This window comes from Asterias amurensis, chromosome 17 (assembly GCF_032118995.1).
Source record: "Asterias amurensis chromosome 17, ASM3211899v1".
Lineage (NCBI taxonomy): Eukaryota > Metazoa > Echinodermata > Asteroidea > Forcipulatida > Asteriidae > Asterias > Asterias amurensis.
This window is the reverse complement of record NC_092664.1, coordinates 6,844,291-6,870,530: the sequence shown is the minus strand read 5'-3', so window position 1 is coordinate 6,870,530 and position 26,240 is coordinate 6,844,291. Positions and strand designations below refer to the sequence as shown.

General features: G+C 37.8%; 1 protein-coding gene, 1 long non-coding RNA gene and 1 other non-coding gene across 3 annotated transcripts; 2 read left to right on the top strand and 1 right to left on the bottom strand.

The window, feature by feature from the left end:
• The first annotated feature begins 930 nt into the window (after positions 1–930).
• LOC139950160 (cytochrome P450 3A29-like) lies at positions 931–22,239 on the top strand. Its single transcript, XM_071948782.1, has 14 exons — positions 931–1,246; positions 5,995–6,097; positions 6,892–6,944; positions 7,997–8,093; positions 9,359–9,475; positions 9,881–9,969; positions 10,928–11,073; positions 12,681–12,808; positions 14,421–14,567; positions 15,958–16,178; positions 17,309–17,446; positions 18,280–18,379; positions 19,198–19,260; positions 20,847–22,239. The coding sequence occupies exons 1-14, from the start codon at positions 1,128–1,130 to the stop codon at positions 20,922–20,924; spliced, it is 1,599 nt and encodes a 532-aa protein (XP_071804883.1). The 5' UTR covers positions 931–1,127; the 3' UTR covers positions 20,925–22,239.
• Positions 13,463–13,535, bottom strand: Trnan-guu (transfer RNA asparagine (anticodon GUU)). The gene has a single exon. It is a non-coding gene; the product is annotated as a tRNA-Asn (tRNA).
• Positions 22,240–23,049: 810 nt separating the features above from the next.
• On the top strand, positions 23,050–25,192 carry LOC139949596 (uncharacterized). Its single transcript, XR_011787558.1, has 3 exons — positions 23,050–23,142; positions 24,659–24,752; positions 25,101–25,192. It is a non-coding gene; the product is annotated as an uncharacterized lncRNA (long non-coding RNA).
• The last annotated feature ends 1,048 nt before the right edge of the window (positions 25,193–26,240 follow it).

Sequence of the window (26,240 nt, the reverse complement as noted above, 5' to 3'; positions counted from 1 at the left end):
ATACGCTGGGTACTCAGTTTCTGTCGGTACTGTACTTGCTGTTTGCTTTGTCCTCCGTCTATTTGTACAAGCGTCTTAATTCACTTTTATTAACATGCACGAGCATTGAGACCTTTTAATATATTTTGTTCATTAGTGGCTTGAGTTTACCACGGACCTCCATGGTTCACTTAAAATTTGTCTCTGTCTCAATGCAAGTGCATTTCATTAGGAACCATACTTTGTAATCTCTGCTAATTAATGTGGATCCCACAGAGAGTGTCATATTTGTTTAACCTTATATTATTCTTAACTGTAAAGATGTATTCTAAAATAAATGAACCCTAAATCTTGAAAACATCATAATAAATGTGTATTGCACACCTCTGTTAAACACCAAAATACATTTTGTTCTCTGATGCCTTTATGTTTTGTTATCGATTTGTATGTCCTTCATTTTTATCGAGACTCTAGTCTTATCTTAGTCCTTGTTGTGACAACTGACAACAATTTTGTAAATAAAATAGTTGCAGGCAGGCTTGTCATTGTATTATAATTGTTTAAACCATGGATGGAGCTATCAAAGGATAATCATAGTCATGTATGTAACTGTGAAGTTCCAAAATTTCTTCTAAAAGCATAATATAAAATGCCGATATAAAATGGCGATATTATTATAATCTTGGCAGCCATTAATGGATCCGAAAAGTTGACATTTACCTTAAAAAACAATCTTCATTTGTACTTCTTGGCCATCTGATGTGAAAAAAAAGAGTGAGATCAGATGATCGTGCACATGCACCCAGTCACTCTTCGCGTTTGTTTACATCAACATCCGGGACATTTCACATGTCTCAACCTTGCCAGAATGGCGTCCGCTGGCCCCTTGCACTGCGTCTGCGTTGAGTTATCTATCTTGCGCCGCTAGGCGGCGCTATACGATCTTTGGTACGTGCAGACGACGTCGCGTTCGCTGACGATAATCGACTTGGTTTGATGGGTGATGTCATGTGTTTGTTTTACTACTTTGCTGCCTACTTAACTTTAAAAAGGTAGCATTGGTTTACGGCTGACATCATATCAATTGTTGAGACTGTTTGAGAGATATAGACCGGCCAGAAGCTAGTTCAAGACTCGACACTCTAACTATGGACGGGTTGGACGACACTGCCACACCGCTGCTGCCATCTGAAGACGGCTGGCAACCTCCATTATTTTCAACATCAACATGGACTTTACTCCTCTCAGCTGGAATCCTGTTTCTTGTGTAAGTGAGCGAAACATTGTCTATCAACAATGATATTGAGCACAATTTATACAGGCTAAATCAAAGAAATAATTTCAGAGACTGCTATTATTATAATTGTTTTTAATTTAATTTAACTCATGACATAACGTGGTACACAGTCTTATTCAATTCATTCAATTTCTATACACAGACACAGAGATGAGAGAAAGTTATAAAATTAAAATGCATAATTCAGATTGCCACTTCATTCCCTTTCATTCAATCATGCTCTAACATTGTATTGTCTTAATAAGGGACACGTTGCCTTGCCTCGAACGAGTTAGTCTATAAAAAGTGTTTGAAACTGTTTGTTATATAAAATGCATTAGATAATTTAAAAGTAAAATATCAAGGCCTATTTAATGAATATATCCTCCCCTTACCAGTTTTCACGCTATTATGCCTTTTTCTTTGAATTGGGAAAAAAATAATGATGCCATGTATCAACCGATGCCCTAATTACCTTCTTTTGTTAACATGAAGTATGCAAGCATATATTAAAACTTGATGGACATTGAAATGTTCACACTACACACCATTCTTCGATGACTTCAACTGGCCCCATTTGTTTTGAGTTTTTCCTGTTTTCACAGGAAACAAAAAAGCATGGTTTCCGAGTGAAGCCATAGTCTTACCATACAAGGAAGAAATATCTACAGTGACTACAAGTGTTCTTTCAGACTCTGTGTATGACTCTATAGCCAGCAGTTCAAAATATGTTTTAATGAAATTTTTAAATTACCAAGTGTATAAATTAACAGTGATAATTGAAACAACAAGCTGATTGTTTAAATTTTAATATTAATTAAAGAAAAATCTCCAAAAATATTAGAAAATGATTTAAGGCACATGGCTTCTTTAAGCGAGCTGTATTTTTTTTTCCAGAATGCTCAGCAAAATATTCAGTCACATGATTTGATCATCATGGATTGTAAATTGAAATAGTGTTTGATGAAATATTTTCGGTGGGAAATAATTTTATATGGCCTCAACATTATGACATATTTTTGTAGAAATGCCTAAAATACCAAACATTTTGCATAAACAAGTGCAAATATCCAGTGGAGCCTTACGTGTTTCTAAGTTTTGGTCAAGGGAGAGGAGACTCTTTGCTTGACAAATAAAACCACACAATTTTTATCTAGGAAGTGTTTACATCGCGCACAGAGAGGTAAACGATTTGCCACGATTTTAGGGACACCTCGAAAACAGGACCTCCTACGATACACAAGTATCACTCGAAATAGCATGGTTTTTCTTTTACCTCGTTGACTAACACTGTTGGCCATAATTATTGGAATAAAATTACTGTACTTGATGAATCAATGTGTGGTGAAGAGGTTTTCAACTAATGTAGTGGTTTTTTAATCCCAACGAGGCCTGGTTCTTGATAATTTTACCGAGACAAAGTCGAGGTAAATTATCAAGAACCAGGCCTCGGCAGGTTTAAAACCACTTGAAAACCGATTCAACACACTTTGATTCCCATTCATAAATACCTTTACGGTAAAAAAACATCAACACTATGGTCAAAAAGTAAAATAAATGCAAAAATTAGGCCTATATGTTCAATGATTTCTTTAAACCCAAGTCAAGGTCCTCGGGTAAACAACACCTTATAAGGGAATTCTGTGCGCGTCGTGCGTATCGCGTGATGTGGCACACTGTCTCGGCCGTTGCTCTCAACCAATAGGAATGAAGGAACTGTCTTATAAGCACAGGTGCAAACTCGCGTGTCACGCCCATGTTTCAACACTTTTTACTGGTCATAAACAAAGGTTTATACACACCCACGTGACGCGCTCTCCACCAGTAGGAATAGCGAAACTGTCTGAGGTATTTATGAATTAGTTTTAAAATCATCTTAGGCCAAGCATGGGCCAAGTATAGCCCATGGTTTGCGTTTTTATCAGTAGAAATAGAGAAAATCCTTGTGAAGTGGGCTCACACATGAAAGTAGTGTCCTCTGCAGTCATTTCTATATTTAGGCTATTCATCATATTTGCATGCTGTGCTGTTGCACAACTATTTATAATATTGTGCAATGTCAATAGAGACTGTGTGCAGAGGCTTGATTAAATCAATGTTATTCTTTGTATGCTAATGATATGTAGAGGACTCCACAGGTGGTTGCATTCTGATAGGCCAGCTATTGATCCATGTTTACTTGGTAGATGATGGTAGATGATGTCATTTTACAGTTCTTTTCCAAATCTTTTTTTTTTTTTGAAGTTGGAATCAATAGTAATGTCTGTTTATAAATTGGAACTTTTATGTAGAAAATATTTGTATTAATTACAAATTTTGTATCAATTCGTACATTAAAATACTGCATAATGGGACTACAATCTGTTTACCATTGCTTAGGACTACCTTTGTGAAATCCACCCCAAGTACATATATGCATTTAAAAGAAAATTATGTTAAAAGGCAGGGGTGGATTTCACACAGGTAGTCCTAACTTAGGACTAGTCCTAGGCAATGCTAAGAGATAGGACCAGTCCTAAGTTAGGATGAGTTACTGGTCCTAACTTAGGACCAGTCCTATCTCTTAGCATTGCCTAGGACTAGTCCTAAGTTAGGAAAACCTTTGTGAAATCGACCCCAGGACACTTTTGGTAATCACTGTGAAGATAAAAACTTACTTACGTTAAAGGCAGTGGACACTATTGGTAATTACTCAAAATAATTATTAGCTTACTTGGTAACGAGTAACGGGTAGAGGTTGATAGTGAGAAACGGCTCCCTCTGAAGTAATGTAGTTTTCGAGAAAGAAGTAATTTTCCACGAATTTGATTTCGAGACCTTAAGTTTAGAATTTGAGGTCTCGAAATCAAGCATTAAAACCCTAACAGACCAAACCCTTCGGAAACAAACTGCCCAAATCCTTCAATATTCTTCAGTTTGAAGTTGTCGTATACCTAAAGTGTCCAAGTCCTTCAATATCCTTCTCCTTATTGTAAATGAACATATTATCCCAAATCCTTCTAAATCCTTTTTTGTTTATGATTTAGTTTAGGAGCTCTGTTAGGGCCCTTGGTGTATTATATTTGATATTTGCGCCATTTTGAATAGGTTCTTTTTGTTCTTTTGTTGAGAAATTCCAAAGATTCCAATGGCATGAATGGTGTGTTTACAAAGCCTGTGTGGTATACAATAAACTATGCCTGTGAACCCTAAAAAAACAGCTAACAAAGAAAATTTCAGTTGCCAAACAAAAAAATATGTCTCCACCGGTAAGAGCCCAAAACCTTCACAATCCTATTTTGGCCAAGCTACATGAGACCTGATACCTTCAAAATCCTCCTTTGTAAAAACAGCCCAATAGCCCAAGTCCTTCTTAATCTCATCCTCATACAAACTCATAGTGTCCCAAAGCCTTCTAAATCCTCCTGTGCTGCAGATCACTAAAAACCCAACCCCTTCTTTGTCATACACTACAGCAATGAGGATATTAACACTTTTTAGAGTTGGGCCCTAGCAAACAACTTGGTGTGACAAGGGTGTTTTTTCTTTCATAGTTATCTCGCAACTCTGACGACCAATCGAGCTCAAATTTTCACAGGTTTGTTTTTTATGCATGCTGAGATACACCAAGTGAGGAGACTGGTCTTTGACATTTACCAATAGTGTCCAGTGTCTTTAACAATCAATGGGGAGCTGTTGATAGTATAAAACAGTGTGAGTAATTACTGATCCCTCTGAAGTAACACAGTTTTCATTCAAGAAAAAAGTAATTTACATGACAGGATGGAATTTTAGTGCAACTGGACAAGAGTTCATTGTAATTTCATCGTCTTGGGTAATTATTCAGATAATGCGTAGTTGATGGAGAGAAAAAAAACATTTGTTTAAAACTTTTGTACCTTCCTGTTCAAAAACCATTATAATAGAAGATTATTTTAGGAGGATTGTTTCATAAGTATTTTGAAAATTTAACATATGGATCATTTTTTTAAGATTTCAGGTCCAATCTTAACATTTACACAAATTGACAAATCTCCGTCCCTTATTCCTTAACTTTGCCGCCCATCACACGCCCATTTTGTTCTTTATTTGAGTGTCTTTTATTTACAGAACGGATTAGGCTATGGTGTCTTAAGTACATCATGTCAGAAGGGCAATAGTGTATTTTGTAGTAACATGAAAATTGATGTTTACCTCTCATTAAATTTGATGAAAATTACGTTGAAAATTCAGTACCAAAATCAAGTTACTAATATTAAATTCAAAGGTTCAGCCCCTCCCTACCTTCAGAGCATGTTGCATGCAGCATGTCAGGTCCAGGTCTGTGAGGTCACGTTGGTCAGCATGCTATTTTATTCCCCGGACTCGCCTTGACTGTTAATGGTGATAGTGCCTTCTCAAATACTGCCCCCTGCCTCTGGAACTCTCTGCCTCAATGTCTTATTATAAGACAAGAGAGATGACATTTCTCACATCCAAAACTCTCTTTAAAACACATCTTTTCAGATAATTGGCATCTGATCCCATCTGAGAATTCTTTGATTGACCCATGGAGGATCTATTTTCTTCCTCCATGATTGACCTGGACCAGTGTCTTTGAGCTGTCAATTGAAAAGCTTACCGGAACATCGTGTCATCTTTGTTTTAAAGTTAATTTTAAAAAGAAAGATTGTAAATTGTGTACAGCTGCATGTACATTACTTTGCAGAGTGAAGTGGCATTAGTTATACTGTAGATACTTGTTTCTAACTTGTTGGCAGGTATGATTGGTGGTGTCACCAGGTTCTTGCTCGCAATGGAATACGAGGACCATGGCCCAAACCTTACATTGGCAACACAATGGATTGGATGTTCAATAAAACGGTAATTAATAATAATAATAAATAGCCTAATTATAATTAATAAGCATAATAATGATAGTGGCTTCTTATAGCGCTCATGTCCGTTCCACAGTTTGTGTGCATTGAATTATCGATGCAACGGTCTCCTGAATTCATGTGAAAGCAAAAAAAACCACAGGCATACATGTATTCAGATGGGATTCGAACCAACAACCTTTTGTCATTCCAGAACTTTTTTACTTGAGTGAGAAATTACCTTAAAAACTAAGGGAGCCGTTTTTTCACAATACAATGTTTTACAGCTCTCCATTGCTGGTTACCAAGTAAATTTGTATGCTAACAATTATTTTGTGTAAAGGCAGTGGACACTATTGGTAATTGACTAGCCTTCACAGTTGGTGTATCTCAACATATATGCATAAAATAACTAACCTGTGAAAATTTGAGCTCAACCGGTCATCGAAGTTGCGAGATAATAATGAAATAAAAAAACACCCTTGTCACACGAAGTTGTGTGTGTTAAGATGGTTGATTTTGAGACCTCAAGCTCTAAACTTGAGGTCTCGAAATCAAATTCGTGGAAAATTACTTCTTTCTCAAAAACCATGGCACTTCAGAGGGAGCCATTTCTCACATTGTTTTATACCATCAACCTCTCCCCATTACTCGTCGCCAAGAAAAGTTTTATGATAATAATTATTTTGAGTAATTACCAATAGTGTCCACTGCCTTTAAAGTACACTTTCTAATAATAAAGGTATGAATAATTAGCATACCATACGGGTGCACCTCACCATTTTTCACTTTTTGTTACAGGGAATAGTCGGCTTCCATCAAACCTGTTTGGCCAAATACGGAAAGGTCGTTGGGTAAGGAGCTTTTAAAAGTATTTCTGATAAAAGTTACATAATTTTATCTATAACAGCACATGGAGGGATGACCTGTATGTATTCAGGGTTGTAGCTAGTTCAATTTTAGTGGTGGGATATAAATCAAACTTGGTCTTTGGACATGTGCACTATTAGTTTGAGCGGATCAACAAAATAAATCATGTTTAATTATGGGGCCGTTACAAGCTTCATTGGGCTTAATGCCAGATTTCCAGAGTTTTCCGGTATGGCAGATATGGGTCCATGCAATAAGTTTAGTTGGCATTTTTACTACACTGTTCTTTTTCTATGACATTTGATACTCACTTTGTCTCAGATGCACAGTGGACAATATTTTTGGGCAATAACAGGCCAGTATGGTGGTCTAGTGGAAGATATCTGCTCTACAAAAGGTTGTGGGTTCGAATCCCCCCAGAGTGATTTGCCTGTGGATTTGGTTGTTAACACATTTAGGAAAGTATGAGTATATGGTGCTTAAAGGCAGTGGACACTATTGGTAATTACTCAAAATAATTTTTAGCTCAAAAACTTACCTGGTAACAAGCAATGGGGGAAGGTTGGTAGTATAAAACATTGTGAGAAACGGCTCCCTCTGAAGTAACCTAGTTTTCGAGAAATAAGTAATTTTTCATGAATTTGATTTCGAGACTTCAGATTTAGAACTTGAGGTCTCGAAATATGTTGAGATACACCAAGTGAGAAGACTGGTCTTTGACAATTACAAATAGTGTCCATTGTCTTTAACACACAATGGTGTGTTCTTCCCGAAATAGTATGAGGGAAACCCCAAAAAATATCACAGGCATGTTACTCGGTTGGGATTCGAACCCACGACCCTTGCAATTCTAGAGCAGTGTCTTACCAACTAGACTACCGAGGTTGCCCGGTAGCTAGAGGCAGTTTGAATCCTATGTTTTGGCAGTGGGTACCGCAACAATTATAAGAGATGTTAAATTTGCACTGGGAAAAAAGAATATTAGTTTTGGTTTTTACCCATACTTGTAGTTGTGTTATGAATTCGTTTTGTGTAGTTTCTACTTTGGAAGAAATCCAACAATTATGGTCGCAGATGTCGATTTGGTGAGAAGAATTTGCATCAAGGATTTCTCCTCCTTTGTCAATCGAAAGGTAAATAATTTCAGTGTTAATTTCACTCATGGACAAATTTTCTCTGAGCACGTTTTGAACTTGCGACCTCCAGATGAATGTTCTTATAGGCTCTTCCAGAACTGAGCTATTAGCCCTATGTGGAGGTTGTTCTCTTTTTGTCCAAATCTTTGATCAGGGGTGCCAGTCAGAAGTCATTTAACATTGAACAATAATAATAATAATAACCAGATTTGTATAGTGCCATTCCATCTAGATCATGGCGCTCAGCAACAACAGGCAATGAAAAACAAATACAATTCAGTTGCGATCAATAAGAGTAACTGGGAACAGGTGGGTTTTTAAGTGGTTTTTGAATGACGAAACAGTGTCCAGTGTTCTGATGCGAGATTGTATACTGTTGTGGATCACATCCAAGTTTACGGTACAACCTTTAGTCAGTAATGGAAATGGAGATCAGTAAAAGAGTGAAAAGGTGAAACAGCATCAAGCACACACCGGTCCTGCTGGTTTGGTACTCAAAAGGGACAGGTAATTCCTCATGGCTTTGAAATGTGGTAAATTTGTACAGATATCTGGTTTGATGATACTACAGAAAACTAAACTACTAAACTATAACTATTAATTTGAAAAGCTCTTCCAAAGCTCTTCCAATCCGCCGGGGTATAGCTCAGTGGTAGAATATTCGGCTGCAGATCGAGAGGTCTCGGTTCAAATCCGGGTGCCCCCTATTCGTTTTTGCCCTTCGGTTGGGACATAAAGCCGTTGGTTCCATGTGAAACGCATGTAAAAAAAAAAAACAGTACACTTATCGAAAAGAGAAGGGGTTTGCCCCGGTGTTCCTGGCTGTGGCTGCTGTTTGTGCCGTAGCACCTTTATAAGGTGCTACATAAATTGGTCTCAGAGTTCATCACTGCAATAACCTTTCTGAAAGTTTGTGTATATATATACTAAGCGCCTTGAATACCTTGTTGGGTAGATACGTGCGCTATATAAGATATTATCTTCAAGTACGCGCTCATCCTCCAATCAGGTTCAAAGAATGAAGTGGTGATAAAAACCTATATTGCTTAGCTATTATCACTACCTGTGTCTTGTGTGTTCTATGCCAAGTTTGCTTGAAGATAAATACATTATCACATGCGCGCTCGTGGAAGTACGAAAAATATAGCGCGTCTTCGGCCTCGTTAGATATGGGACGCAGAAGCGCTATATTTTTCCGTATTCCACTCGCGCTTGTGTGATAACTTATATTGATATTATTACTATTCATCCTTATACTTTAGCCATCTCCACTTGAGAACAAACCGTTCCATTTAGCATTGTCTGTACTGAGAGATGATCATTGGAAAGATGTCCGTGGTATTCTCAGCCCAACATTCAGTGGATCCAAAATGAAAGTGGTGAGTAAAGCTTTGTTCCAAATACCCATGTAGGCCTATTTGGTAGACCGTGACTGTTCGTTTTGTGTACTGTGTCGCCAGCGTTCGGTCGGCTTTCTATACTTTAAGAACACCTAAAGGTAGCGCAAGTACCCTCAAATATGCCAGATGTCGTATCCTGCGATCTTACAGACAAAAGCAGATTACAAGTCATGCAATTTAGAACTGAGAAGTCTCCTGAACAATCGGATAAATCTACTCCATTGTAGGAGAATATATAGCAAGACAGCTCTCTCAAGAACAAACTCTACCTGGCAAGAAGATACACACATGGTGTTCCTGCAAACCAAATATATATACTGCAAACCAAATATATATTAATGTTAACTCTTTATTAAGTCTGCTTTCTTGATTGAATTGAACCAGATGGCTCCCCTTATCAATAACTGCTTGGACACGATGGTAAGAAAGGTCAACAAGCACCATGAGGAGGGCAAAAGCATCCAGTGCAAAGAGTAAGTGTTTCTCAACCTTCAGCTCCCAACCCCCCCCCCCCCCCCCCCCCATAACCCATCACTGTCGTTACACCACAAAGAGCTAAAGATTATCTTGTTTAAACATTGTTAATTGCTGAGAGTGTGTCAAATACAAATTCCTATAGCTCATAAACAAAACATGCACTTTTAAAAATAGTTTGAGTACTTTTTGACACAAAAAACAATTTCAACAGATACATTCAACTTACATGGTTTGAGGATGATTGTAGAAAGCTGTCTCTAAAATGTTACTTGCTGAGGTGCTTTATAGGTTTTTTTTTAAATGAGTAAAACATTGCCACAAAAAGACACAACTTATTTGATCATGCAACTTAGCTGAAAATATTGCTCTGTGTTATTTTTTTTTAAACTTGAAGACTAATGAAGCTTAGATGCAATATTACATGCATGTTCATTCTCAGTGAGTATAGGAATCCATGTCATTGCCATACATTTGATCTACATGTACAAAAAGCACCAAAACCCTTACATATAATCATTTACAAAGTAGTGATTATTATGCCTTTAAAGACAGTGGACACTATTGGTAATTGTCAAAGACTAGCCTTCACAGCTGGTGTATCTCAACATATGCAGAAAAAAAAACAAACCTGTGAAAATTTGAGCTCAATTGGTCGTTGAAGTTGCGAGATAATAATGAAAGAAAAAAACTCCCTTGTCACACGAAGTTGTGTGCGTTTAGATGGTTGATTTGGAGACCTCAAGTTCTAAATCTGAGGTCTCGAAATCAAATTCGTGGACAATTACTTCTTTCTGGAAAACTATGGCACTTCAGAGGGAACCGTTTCTCACACTCTTTTATACCATCAACTTCTCCCCATTAATTGTCACCGAGAAAGGTTTTATTCTAATAATTATTTTGAGTAATTACCAATAGTGTCCACTGCCTTTAAACTGGATGCTTGTTTTGATGCAGTATCTATGGAGGATTTTTGATTGACGGCATCGGGTGTTGCGCCTTTGGACTCGACCTAAACTCCCAAGAGAATGATGATGACACATTCCTCCAAAATGCCAAAGATATCTTCAAATTTAAATTCAATTTTGCAGTTCTGGTACTTAGTAAGTAATATCAGAGCTTCTTAATGTCTTTATCTTAGATAGGAATCTATATTCAGACATGTGAAACCTTAAAGGAACACATTGCAGCCTTGAATCAGTCAAGTTGGTTGTCTGAAAAGCGTTTGAAGCTGTTTGTAATGAAATGCAAATGGTTAGATAGAGAATTTAAAAGTAGATTATAATGATCCACACAAACATGCCTCGAAATTGCATGTTTTTCCTTTTTCTGTCGCCCCAAAAAAAACGGTCGGCCTTTTTGTGGAGTCAAAATTTTGACTCCATAAAATGGCCGACCATGTTAGTTCGCGACGTAAAAAGAATACTTGTGTGGATCATTCAATTCTACGTTAATAGTATCTTTCTAACCATATGCATTTCATAACAAGCGGTTTCAAACGCTTTTCACCGACCAACTTGACCAATCTAAGGCAACGTGTTCCTTTCAGGTTGACATAAATGTATGCGTTTTTTTTTTTACTCTCGAGCCCTACTTTGGAGACAGCATAAACCAATTAAAGCCATTATACACTTTCGGTACAGAAAACAAAACAAAAAGTTCACAGATTTACAAATAATTTACAGAAGGTAATGTTTACAGAAGGTAATGGTGAAAGACTTCTCTTGAAATATTGTTCCATGAAATGTTTTACTTTTTGAGAAAACATTAAAACAATTTCAATTCTCTATAGCGAGAATTACGGATTTATTTTAAACACATGTCATGACACTTCGAAACACGCGGAAACAAGAGTGGGTTTTCCCGTTATTTTCTCCCGACTCCGATGACCGATTAAGCCTAAATTTTCACAGGTTTGTTATTTTATATTTAAGTTGTGATACACGAAGTGTGGGACTTAGACAATACTGTTTACTGAAAGTGTATAATGGCTTTAGCTCTAACCTGTGAATTGACCAATGGGTGTTTTTCATAACGGCACATACATACGTGTACATGTAGCACCCTTCATTCAAATCTTGAACAGTGTATCTTCGTGGTTTAAACAAACATTCATAAATACCTCAGACAATTTTGTTATTCCTATTGGTGGAGAGCGCGTCATGTTAGGGTGTTTAAACCGTTGATAATGACCAGTGTTTATAACCGGTTGTCCGCGCTAGTCTTAATGCAAGACATTTCTTGTTTACGGGCGGTGCAGGTGCTGTCGATGATTTGGCCGCGCTGTGTTTGAAAGGAAAACCAGCTAATATGCACCAAGACTAAATGCGCATGCGCACGAACGGAACCAGAAAACACGCGCGTGTACGGACATCGTATATGCCATTCAACTCGTACACTGAACATACCATGGAGGTGGAAACATACAGAGCTCAAGCACTCAGAAACTGATAAGTTTTACAGTGTTTCTTACTTTATTACGCCCTCTAACCAAAAAGTATTTATAAATGGGAATCAAAGTGTGTTGAATCGGTTTTTAAATAGTGGTTTAAACCTGCCGAGGCCTGGTTCTTGATAATTTACCTCGACTTCGTCTCGGTAAAATTATCAAGAACCATGCCTCGTTGGGATTAAACCACTTGTTGAAAACCTCTTCACCACACATTGATTCCCTTATTCAAGTTCTAATTTATTTGTTTTTCCTCTCTAGTTTTTGCGTCTTTCCTTTCGCCCATTCTGAACTACTTCAACATCAGCAGCTTCAGTCGTAAAACAATGGACTACTTTGAGAACATAATGGATCAGGCTATAGAGCTACGGAAAACTGGAAACAAGAAGGTAAAGGGTGGGGGTATAGAATCAGGGGCCTTTCTTAAACCCCGGCTTGGGCTCCGTCTTCGGCTTGGGTTCTGTCTTTGGCTTGGGCTCAGAGTGCTGCGTGCACTGGAGATGCTGAGATTTTTTTTTATGCAATTCGCCAGACACACAAGGCCTGAAGGCCACTTCAAGGTGTGGGCTACAATTATTTTTTTCCAGAGGCCATTGCCACCTACTCCTAGGGCTGACACAGAGTTACCCCTTTTGCAGTCCATACGTACGGATGTAGGCTTGGGTATCATTCGTCCGAAGCCTGGCCGGTAGAGCAGAGAGCACTACCTCCCCAATTTTAAGTGGCGTGTGTTAGGACCGGGATTCAAACCCACACTCTGCTGTTCAAACACCAGAGCTTGAATCCGGTGCTCTTAACCACTCAGCCATGACACGCCTGAACCGGCTTTCAGGCCTGTACATTCATTGTAGAGAAGCATGTATTTTGCATGCGTTGGTGGTTCAAACATCAGACAGGGCTGGAGCCGGAACCCAAGCCGAGGTTTGAGAAAGGCCCCAAATATCTCTGAAACGCCGGAAGTCCTCTCTAAATGAAATTTTGAAAACTCGTGGACTATTTTCTTGTTTGGTTTAAGTTTTGATTTTTGGGGTTGAACAAAGAATTGACTAGAGTCGGATTCGAACCAACGACCTCCGGATTAACGTGCCGGCGCTCTACCAACTGAGCTATCTAGCCCTATATTGGCGGTGTCCCTATTTTGTCAATATCTTTGTTTGGGAGTGCCAGTCAGAAGCAATACAACCGTTAACTGCCGTGTAGCCAGGGATCACACCTAAATTATAATACAACTTTGTGATTTATATTGATATCTGAAACAAAAAGTTGCATCCCCTTAAGGTGATCCCCTGGCTGCTGCTTCCCAGCACGTTAATCCGGAGGCCTTGGTTCGAATCCCACTCTAGTCAATTCTTTATTCAAAATTTACCCAGTCAGTTTCCCTTGTGGTTTGTATTGATATCAGTTTCCATACTTGACTTGAGCTTCGTTAGCCAAATTCTTGCTCTGTTGATTTAGAATTGGCTATCATGACTATAAGGAGGGAGTCATATATATTTTCCCCTACAATAAATAAATGGAGTAAATTTTTGTGTCATAAATGGAGTAAAAATTTGTGTCATATTTCAAGCGAAATGTCTCATGACGATGGGACTGGGCCAGGACTTGGACTTGATCCAAATGACTTGGGACCTGGGGCCGATGTCACAAAGATCTAAGACTGCAAACCAATCATAGTTGCTATTAAGTTAAGTGTGATGTCACAATACAATTAACTATTGTAACATTGATATTTTGTCTTGCGATGAATTTTGTTGCTTTGTGAAATCGACCCCCCGGACTGTGCCCAAAATGGCTGGCGACCTTGACTTGGCCCAACTGACCTAGGACTTTGACATGTTCTTGGCCCAAATGACTCATAACTTTGACATGTTGGACTGGGACCAAAACGACTCGGTAATAATAGTAAAAGTGTAAAAATTTAGAATAAGATCATACCAGCTTAGATTACATTTATAGATGACTTACTGATGTTTCTCTCTGGTCGTATTATCCTTCCCTCAGAGTGTTGACTTCCTGCAGCTCATGCTGGATGCTGAGGAATTATCTGAGGCTGATAAAGCTCAGTCTACTGAGGAGGAAAAACAGGAGCATGCACATCGTGAGAAAGCAGGAAAAAGGGCCCTGACACCAGACGAGATCAAATCTCAGGTAATGTTTACCAATGTCTTAAAGACACTGGACACTATTGGTATTTGTCAAAGACCAGTCTCCTAAATATATCTCAACATATGCACAAAATAACAAACCTGTGAAAATTTGAAGTTAATTTGTTGTCAAAGTTGCGAGATACTAATGGATGAAAAAAACACCCTTGTCACACAAAGTTTTGTGCTTTCTAATGCTTGATTTCGGAACCTCAAAATCTAATTCTGAGGTCTCAAAATCAAGTTCATGGAAAATTACTTCTTTCTCGAAAAGTATGTTACCTCAGAGGGAGCAGTTTCTTACAATGTTTTATACTATCAACAGCTCTCCATAGCTTGTTACCAAGTAGGTGTTTATGCTAACAGTTATTTTGAGTGTTTACCAATTGTGTCAAGTGCCTTCAATCTTGACCATTTTATGAAAAGTCTTTAAAGGGACACGTTATCTCTGATCGGGTGAGTTGGTCTATGAAAAGTGTTTGAAAATCGTTTGTTATGAAATGCATGTAGTTAGAAAGACGTTTTAAAGGTAGGATAAAATATTCCAAACAAATATGCCTAGGAACTGCATGGTTTTTCTTTTACATCGTGAACTAACATGGCAGGCCATTAAGTAGAGTCAAGTTTTGACTCGACAAAGTAGCGGGCCGTGTTAGCTCTCAAAAGTAATAGGAAGTACTTGGTAGTTTAGCTGTTAACCTTATTCTGGTAAGAGTAATTTTGTTATGCTTAGCTACTTTTTGTGCTTAAAGGCACTGCCGTCGATTTCACAAAACTCTTCCTAACTTAGGATTAATCTTATGACTTAGGACGAGTCCCAGCCCTGCACTGTAGCATGCAGACCTTAAGATTAATCCTAAGTTAGGATGAGTAACTCGTCCTAACTCGAGATAAGACGAGTCCTAACTCTTTGTGAAATCGACGGCTGGACACTATTACTCAAAATAGTTGTTAGCATAAAAACTTACTTGGTAACGAGTAATGGAGAGCTGTTGACAGTATAAAACATTGTTAAAACGGCTCCTTCTGAGGTAGTTTTTTTTGAAAAAAGTAACTTCTCACTGAAATGTTTGAATTGAACTCGAGACCTCAGCTGAGGTCTCGAAATTAAGCATCTGAAAGCACACAACTTGTGCGACAATGGTGTTTTTTCTTTCATTATTATCTTGCAACTTCGACAACCAATTGAGTTCAAATATTTTTACAGGTTTGTTTATACATGTTATATGTTGAGATACACCAAGTGAGAAGACTGGTCTTTGACAATTACGAAAGGTGTCTAGTGTCTTTGCAGCTCTTTGAAATAGGACCCTGATCTTGAAGTTGAAGCTCTCAACCATGTAAACCATTCGGCCACTACACCCTTTAATTGTTGTTATAATTATCCCGTGTAGGGTTTGATATTCTTCTTAGCTGGTTTTGAGACATCCAGCACAACTCTTAGTCTTGCCTCTTACCTCTTGGCGACCAACTCTGAAGTCCAAGACAGGCTGATTGCTGAGATTGATGAGATTGCTCCACGAGCTGAAGACTTGACTTACGAGGCCATCACCAAGTTGACTTACCTAGACTGGTTCATTTGTGAAACCCTGCGTGTCTATCCCCCTGCCGTAGTGTAAGTCCTGTAGTAGCCCTTAGTTTCTGTGATATTTAAATCAGCGAGTTATTTCTTTGGAGCATCATCAAGTGTGTGATCAACCATGACTGTAGGGCTACACTAAATAGGCTGGCTGAACCTTTTATCTTTCTCTCAGTTTACATCTAGCAGCCAGCAGCACCATAGCTGTACTTTTAAGATTTTATGAGTATTCCAGCAAGTTAAAGATGCTGTGTCAGATTTTTAGCCGATTTGACCCAAACATTTTGATTTAAAATTCAATAGGTATTTTGATGGGGGTCGAGAAAGTTACAAGCTTTCATTTGAGCCATTGCTCGAAAAAGTCCGCCAATTATTAGTAGCAGTGAAATAAAGTGCTCAAAATTAGTTTTTGTCGGGATCCCGACAATATATCACATGACCAATTCTTATGTGTTTTATAACAAACGTTTTAAATTTTTGTCATGGTTCCTGACCATTAAAAGTAAAAGTTAAACTTTTTTTCGTCAGAGCGGGTGATACTCTTTGAAGTACCATTCACTCAAAAAATCTATTTTTTAATGTTTGGGGCCAAAAGTCTGACATAGCATAGGTTCCCGACCGTCGGGATCACGTCGTACAAGTTGAAATTGTTCTACTCTTGCGACTGTTATTTTTTTTCGAGCGGCGACTGTTTCAGATTGTCTTAAAATCATCGCAGTTAGGCTCAGGTCGCAGTGTGATCCTGAAAAGTTAGTTGCCGACTTTTTTTTTTTTTGACGCAAGGTTGACCTGAGGCCAGCTTTACTCTAGTTAGCATGGAACATGCTGTTGAGTGTTGAGACCAGTGAAGAAACCATGATCTTGTGTGGCTGGTTCCAAATGGTCGACCACAGTATAGTCAACCTATGATTGACCAGCCTGGGTTCGAGTCAAAATAGTCAACCTTTAGTTAACCATGATGCACACTGGAACTTGCTCATAGGAGTTGGAGCTCATTGAGCGATAAATTCCAAACTGGACATAAGTTTTATTTATCAAATTATGACATTTCAGATAGAAATATTTATGTTTTCTTCTATTACTATCATTAGACCATGTAAGTTTGATGTAAATCTGTGATCTTTAGACGAGTTAATTTCTGACCAATTCTCTTCCTTTAATTACAGTTCTGCTCGTGAGGCAGGTGAAGATGTTAAATATGATGGCTTCACAATTCCGAAGGGAACTGATGTTTTCTTTTCCATCTGGTTAATCCATAACGATCCTGAGATCTGGGAAGAGCCAGAAAAATTCAACCCTGACAGGTAAGCTTCTATCATTTGCTAACTGTGTATTTTGTGGCTCGTCATGGCATTATAAGAGCACCGACAAGCTCTGGTGTATCTGATCAGCAGAGTGCGGGAACGAGTCCCAGCCGTGACACCTGTGTCCTCAAGCAAGACACTTAACCATGTTGCTTCGTCTTTCGGATGGGACGAAAGCCAAGTAAAAGAACCCAGTGCACTTTTCGAAAAGAAAAGGGGTTCACCCTGGTTTGATTGGCTGCATATTGTAAACCATTACATGGTGCTATTTTAAAGGAGTAGATCTCTTTTGTAAATCAAACGTAGTCCCTCATTTTGCAGAAAAATACTGAATTTTAAAGCGCCCAAAGCGTCACTGATGATTGCTGGGTGTGGGCACTATTAAAAATTTATTATTAATTTTAAGTTGATAAGGCTACATTAGTTGATAAATGATAGCAATCCATGTTGTGTTATTGCTTAAAATAATGGGATTTCAACCCACTAGACTTGTTCTTTCAGGCATATTCATAGTTATTCACAATACATCTGAAGACATGATCAAAGTCTCCACTGCATCAAAATTTCATGCTCCATTGCTATGCTCATTTTGATTCTCAGGGAGTCTAGCGCCACCACTTTTTCACTCATTTTTACAAAAAGGGATATTTCAATGAGGTAAACAAAATTAGATGCTATATTATTTCATAGCGAATGAAAAAGTCGTGGTGCCTTCATGAAAACTTTTTCCTTCTAGGCGCTCTGTACATGAGTCACTTGTTTTGTCTAGCCTTGTACAAGTATTTTTTTTTTCTCAGCTGGCTCGTGAATCATTGTTTGTATTTCAATTTCAGGTTTTCTCCTGAGAATCGTGAGAATCGCCACCCCTGTGCTTGGTTGCCATTTGGTGTGGGGCCACGTAACTGTGTTGGGATGAGATTCGCTCTGCTGCAGGTAAGATATTGTAAAGTACTGTCAATGGGTCCTTAAAGCCAAATGCAGGCAGAAAAACAAAAATGAACCCACATTCCATTCTATATGAAACACACTGATTTATTCAAGGTGCGTTCGATTAGCTTCCCTGGGTCAACCCAGTCTGCCCGCGGGGTCGACCTGGGCAAGCTAATAGAACGCACCCTCATTCGTCGACAACAACTTCGTCAATGCTCACTCACTGAACTCGGCATTTTTGTCTGTCTAATAACACAGAACTCATCTTTTCCTTCCTCCATGATCAACTCCACAACTGAACAATAATCACTACAATCTTATCTTACACAGAAATAGCGTGAACCTAACTGGCATCCTTCCAGTGCACCAAGCATAATTAACCTATATTAATTTTGGTTTTTACCCATACACCGATGTGTGTTAGCACTGTATACTCAGTACTTTTCCCGAGTCCTGTGAAAAATATCACAGGCATGTTACTTGGTGTATGGGTAAAAACCAAAGTTAATATTCTTTATCCCCGATGCAAATTTAACATCTATTATATCGTTGCGGCATATTAGCTCAAGCTCAGTCTCACCCAAACTTTAGTTCGTTACAATATACACAAAGAGCAAAGACCGAGTGGGTAGAATTTGTTCTTCAAGGTGGCACTTGTTTCATTCATTTCTTGGGTATTGTTGTTGACAAATCAGAAATAAATGTGAATTTTTCTTACAACAAAAGCATTATCTATTGCAACAATAAATTAAACTTTATAGTGATATACCATCGTCATCATTTTTATGTCTTGCTGTGAATTTCTTTTTTTGTATTTCTAGGTGAAGATGGGTTTGGTGCGCATGTTGCAGAATTTCCGCCTTGAGACATGTTCTGAAACTGAGGTATGGAAAAAATCATTGCTTTGATTAGTTATGAATATCTGGGCCAAATTACATAAAGCGGAAAAATACTACTTAGCAAGTTTCTATGGCTATGCTAAGCACAAAAAATGTGTGGGCACCAATCACACCTTTAGTGATTGTCAAAGGCCAGTATTCTCACATATGCATAAAATAACAAATTTGTGATCATTTGGACTCAATTGTTCATCAAAGATGCAGAGAATAATGAAAGAAAAACAACCTTGTTGCACAAATTTGTCAAATTTGTGTGCTTTCAGATGTCTAAAAAGGGTTGCAGACCTGAAGTCTTTTTTTATTTGAATGAGAAATTACCTCTTTCTCAAAAACTGCAATACTTCAGAAGGAGCAGTTTCTCCAAATGTTTTATACTATCAATAGCTCTCCATTGCTAGATACCGGTAAGTTTTTAAGCCAACAATTATTATGAGTAACTACCAACAGGTGAGGTCCTTTATCACACGGCCGAAACCCTGCGAAAGAACGTTCAAGACCGTGAAGGTTTAAAGGGAGGGTACACGTTTGGTCAAAGACCAGTCTTCTCACTTGGTGGATCCCATCATAACCATAAAATAACAAGCCTGTGAAAATTTTGGGCTCAATCGGTCGTCGAAGTTGCGACAAAATGATGAGAGAAAGAACACCCTCATTGGACAAATTTGTGTGCTTATATAGGAACTTTATTATTTTAGTGAGAAATTACCTCTTTCACAAAAACTACATTACTTCAGAGGGAGTCGTTTCCCACAATGCTATATTATCAACAGCTCTCCACGGCTTGTTACCAAGTCAGTTTTTAAGTTAATATTTGTTTTGAGTAATTACCAAACGTGTACCTTCCCTTAAAAAGAACATTCAAGACCTCATACAGCTCTTTTATTCCTTACATCTACATCTACGCTGGTACTCAGCAAAGTCCACTTCTGGATGTGAAAGCTGAGGTGAAGACTAGGTGTGCATGAAACAGGTGGAATGTTGTGCTTAGAAAATAAGTGCAAGTAAAAACAACACTAGTATACACATATTGACTGGCAACGAGGTAACTAGTATACGTCTATTCCCACGAGCGACTTTGAGTGACCAGAGGAGCAACATATTTCCCTCGGCCTTCGGCCTTGGGAAATAGGCCCCTCTTCTGGTCACTCACAGGCCCGAGGGGGAATAGATGTATACTAGTTACCGAATTATGCCAGTCAATATGTGTTTAATAACACAGCTCGGTCTTTAATGTCAAATAAGAACAGAAAAAGGATTTTGTAGTTGTTGTTCACGGTTCAAGTCAAGAGAGGGCGCTGTTATCGTGGGCACTATATTCAAAGACTATTGCCCGCTCTGGTACTATTCCTGCAAAACACTCGCGCGCGATCACTAGCCTATATTAGTTCATCCCACGTGACCGTGTTTTCAGCCAACCAGAATACAGAACAAGCAAGAGGTGTGTTATAATTGAAACTCATGGGTGTAGATGTGTGACCTGAAGACAGTCACCGATAGAGCAGTGATGACGTCTTGTTATTAGCTGTCGCCCACTTGATGTAAACATTTATACTCTTTTTTCCTTGCTGCAGATTCCTCCTGTACTTGGCAAGTTTGGATTCCTGTCTCCTCCTAATGGTGTGAAGTTGACTGCAGTCCCACGCTCTTAAAGACAAGAACCATGCACCAGACTATTGTGGCTCCTATATTTTGATTTAAATCATTAGTTTACATATCCATTGGAGCACACATTTTATTACAAATTGATGTTTTAACTCTACGAGCAGCTGAAAATACTCAAGAGTTAGAACAGTGCAATGCGCAGGGTGTGATGGTCTATCCAATATGGTTTTATATCACACTGTTGTTGATATGCATCGACCAATCAGAATTTAGGACTCAAGTTTGCTTGAAGATAGTATACAAATATTGACTGCTTCGAGTGCTATGGTTAAAACTTCTATCTTCCCGAGGCGCAGCCAAGGGAAAATGGAACAAATTATTAGTCTATCCAATTTGTATACAAATGCTAAGTTTCCTTTGAATGAAGTTTGAGATTTACATATGTGTAAATATCAAATGATCGCAGCTATTAAAGGCAGTGGACTCTATTGGTAATAACTAAAAATAATTATTAGCATATAACCTTTCTTGGTGACGAGTAATTGGAGAGGTTGATGGTTTAAAACATTGTGATAAACGGCACCCTCTGAAGTGCCATAGTTTTCGAGAATGAAGTAATTTTCCACGAATTTGATTTCGAGACCTCGGATTTAGAACTTGAGGTCTCGAAATCAACCATCTAAATGCACACTAAAATTCACGTTTTCTCAACAACAGTTATATTTTTTATATCACAGGATAATTATAGTTAAATTTGTGTTTTCTATGAAGCCTTAAAATTAATGTAATCATACTTTTATTGTGAATATCAAAGGATTAGACGGGCCTGAGAATTTGTAGTTTAAAAACTATTTTTGATGAATATATGAATTTGGTAAACTGTTTATGAAAATGTTTACAACCTTTGCAGATTAAATACTTATTAACTTAGGCTAAAAATACAATGTATTCATACCATGGAGCTATAAAAAGGAGCTCCATGCTCGTACCATGTGACTATTTGATGGTCCATTACTTGCAGTGTTAATTTATGCACATTTACATGCAGATGCCATTTATAAATAGTTAAAAAGAAAAACACTAGTTAAGCTAGTTTAGTCAAACTCGCCGAAAGAATGAATTCCATCATTACCACAATATTTTAAAGTTCAATAAGTTAAATCAGGTGAAAGCAAATTATGTTTTATCCCATAACTTATATTGGTGAAAGTTGTGTATCGGTACATATTGTAGCAACCTTCTGTCAACACCACCCACATGGCAGTGCACTTGATGTATCTGCGCAGAATAAAAATGGTGGAGTCTTTTTTTGTGATTGGTAAATGTATGAAGGGCAGAGCTTAATGGAGTTATCAATTTCAATTCAGCAGGTTTTTTCTCATTAGTTTTAAACAACTTTTATGGCCTATACAATTATTGCTTTTGTTTATCAAATTCTTTGAAAGATCACAGTATTTTGTTACAGTAGCGTAGACCTGATGTATATTTTATGATGATTGTAATAAAACAAATCACAAACTACATAAACGTAAATTCCTGGCTTTATTTAGAGGAAATTAAGAATACCCCCCCCCCCCCCCCTCCCCAATGGGTGGATGGGTAAAAATACCATAATAAATCGAACATTATGGTATATAAACCATGAACATGCAATAAATATCTACAATTAATGGTTTGTAAACCATGAAAATCGAGGCATTTAAAAAATATGGTTTGTAAACCATGATTGAAGCATCGAAATCATGGTTTACGAAATTGCTGTCATAATGAGTGGTTGAATGAAAGGTTTGTTCATTTTGGGTTTTTTTTTTTAGTGTCAACCTCGGAGAGAAACACAAATCCCTTCTTTCAGAAAAAAATCAGGACATAATTTGAGATTTTAAGACCAAAATAAAGTGACATATAATGCGATAAGCTACCTTCTAATTCTGCAAAAAAAAATCAAAGGCATTTCCAATTGATCATCTTACTCTATTGTTTATTTACGTTGTGCCATATATTTTAATAAAATAAAACAAAACTTGATTTTTTTACTTTATTAATTTGTATTGGGGTAGGCCTATTGAAACTTCCACTTCCGATAAAAGACTGACCAATGAAAACAACTGTTCTGAAATCGATGATCACGTGACTCCACCACAATGCACAGCTCTTCAAAGACAAAATGGACGGCGTCAACACGTCTCGAAAGATGGTACTTTAGTGTCCAACAAATTTAAGATTTTACGGGATTTCCAAAGACACGACTACCATAAAAGTGTAATGGTGAGTTACTTGATTGTGATAATGATAATTTTGACTGGTGTTATGGGATACTATAGTCAGAAAATTGTCCACAATCAAAACCTAATTGATTTCTGTTTTATTTGATTTGATCATCTATCCAAACTTGTTTACAATTACACTTGCACTTAATCGTGTGTTGAAAGTTTTGGGTTTACATTGCGACGGGATAGTCCGCCATTTTCAGTGCTAATGCATGCGAGACTGTAGAGCGATGTCATGTTTTTATTACTGATATTGGTTGGTATTTTATTGAATATTCAGAAGCTAGTACATGGCGTGCAAAATAAATCAAAATCTCATTTAATTAATATTAAATTAAACAAATTTAATTACATTGTGGTCCTAAGACACCCTACTACTAAGTACACCCTTCTAGATTAGAATCCGAAGATTCAGACCAGCATTGTTTGGTTTCAGGAGATAATAGACGAATCAGTCAAATGTAGACATGTTATACTTGGACAATGGACACATTACACTTACAGACTATACATGTAACATAGCCTACTCCACAATTAAGCTGTGACAAAGTGACAATAATTATCCTCCTGCCAAACTTTCAGCCAATTAATTGCAAGAACAATCCTTATTGGCCAACCATGTAAACCAAACCAACACAAACCTATGTAAGCAACGCTCCCATTGGTTGCTGAATACCCAACACAACCATACATAACAACACACACACACACAACACACCATCATGTTAATGCAAGCAATAGGGAAAAACCTAGACTGAATACCAAGTCTCCCCCAAACTCATGAGAGCTAACACCAATAGGGAGCATGCAATATGTATAAAGAATGCCATCGCTTACACGATAAAATGAATTATTTTTTTTTACGTTTATCAGAATTTATTATAGTCCGCAATCAAAAAAACAATTTTTCTTTTCATTTTCACTTAAAATTTAATTGTTTTCCCTCGTATTGGCATGTCATAGAATCCCTATGGCCACATCAGGTTATCTATCTAGAAACTGAAGGAGAATGAAACTCGATCTGGCAGATTTGAGATTATTTTAAATGACGTAATTGGCTTAAGCTGCAATGTTTTTTATTTTTCTGCTCAAATTGGCTAAATTATTGGACTTGCCACTGGCGATTTATTCAGTTTTAAGCCCAAATTTGAAAACAACTGCTGGACTTATGATTTTTTTTTTACTTTAGGCCAAAATTGTCCACAACTACAATTTTATTTTTTGCCCAACTGGCTAAAACTGCTGGACTTACCCCTTGCGATTGTTTTTACTGCTTCGCTTACCCATTGTGATCCATCAAAATGTTGCAATTTTAGACCATAACATAAACTGCTAGACTTTCCTCTTGCAATTATTCTTAATTTAAGGCCCAAATTCAATAAAACTGCTGGACTTACCCGCGTGAATTTACTTTTACTTTAAGCCCAAATTGGCTACAACTGGTGGACTAACCATTGTGATTTTTTATTTTAGATGCAGACTTATTTTGTCCTTCAAAATGCTTTACTTTGTAGTGTGTTTGTCCACCATCGTCATGAAGATGTCAAGAGATCACCATTAACAAAGCTCATAATGATCTGAATAAGATGTAGGCCTATAACTAAGAAGGTAAAGTTATAATTCTTAACAACAGTTTTTGTTGGCCTTTGAAGGATGTGTTGGCAAATGGAACTCCACATCAAAAAGAGCTAGCGCCCAGATTAATTACATCTAGCTAAAAAGGCTTCAATGCAATGTATTTTACTAAAATAATTAATGGCTCAAGTATGAAAACACTGCCCTACTTGCACCCTGATATTTTTATTTTATATGGTCCCATATTTGATAAAACTGCTGTTACCCCCATGTGATTTTTCCAATATTAGGCCCAAATTCGATTAAAACTGCTGGACCTGCCCTTTATTTTTATTTTAGATGCACACTTATTGTTGTCCTTTAAAATGTTGTTCTTTGTAGTGTTTGTCCGCCACCATCATGAAGATGTCAGGTGATCACCATTAACAAAGTTCATAATGATCTGAATATGATGTAGGCGTATAACTTAAAAGGTACATTCATAATTCATAATGTAGCTAAAATTGAACTTCCCCCCCCCCCACTTGTGGTTCTTTCGATTTTAGGCCTAAATTCAAGGAAACTGTTGAACTTATCCCCCACTTGTGATTCTTTCAATTTTAGGCGTAAATTCAATAAAGCTGTTGAACTTACCCCCCCCCCCCCACTTGTGATTCTTTCAATTTTAGGCCTAAATTTAATAAAACTGTTGAACTTTCCCCCCCCCCCCCACTTGTGATTTTTTTTATTTTAGGCCCAAATTCAATAGAACTGTTGGACTTACCCCCCCCCCCCCCCGTTTTTTTTTCGATTTTAGGCCTAAATTCAAGGAAACTGTTGAACTTATCCCCCCCCCCCTCCCACTTGTGATTCTTTCGATTTTGGGCCCAAATTCAAGAAAACTAGGCCCAAATTCAAAACGATTGGACTTGCCCCTTGTGATTTTTTTTATTTTAGGCCCAAATACAATAGAACTGTTCAACTTAGCCCCCCCCCCCCGTGATTACCCCCCCCCCCCTTGTTTTTTTTCGATTTTAGGCCCAAATTCAAGAAAACTAGGCTCAAATTCAAGAAAACTGTTGGACTTACCCCTTTTGATTTTTACGATTTTAGGCCCAAATTCAAGAAAACTTGTCCCAAATTCAATAAAACGGCTAGACTTGCCCCTTGTGATTTTTTTTTATTTTAGGCCCAAATTCAATAAAACTGTTGCACTTAAGTACCCCCTCCCCAATGTGATTTTTTCGATTTTAGGCCTAAATTCAAGAAAACTGTTGAACTTATCCCCCCCCCCTCCCACTTGTGATTCTTTCGATTTTGGGCCCAAATTCAAGAAAACTAGGCCCAAATTCAAAACGATTGGACTTGCCCCTTGTGATTTTTTTATTTTAGGCCCAAATACAATAGAACTGTTCAACTTACCCCCCCCCCCCCCCCCCCCCGTGATTACCCCCCCCCCCTTGTTTTTTTTTCGATTTTAGGCCCAAATTCAAGAAAACTAGGCTCAAATTCAAGAAAACTGTTGGACTTACCCCTTTTGAT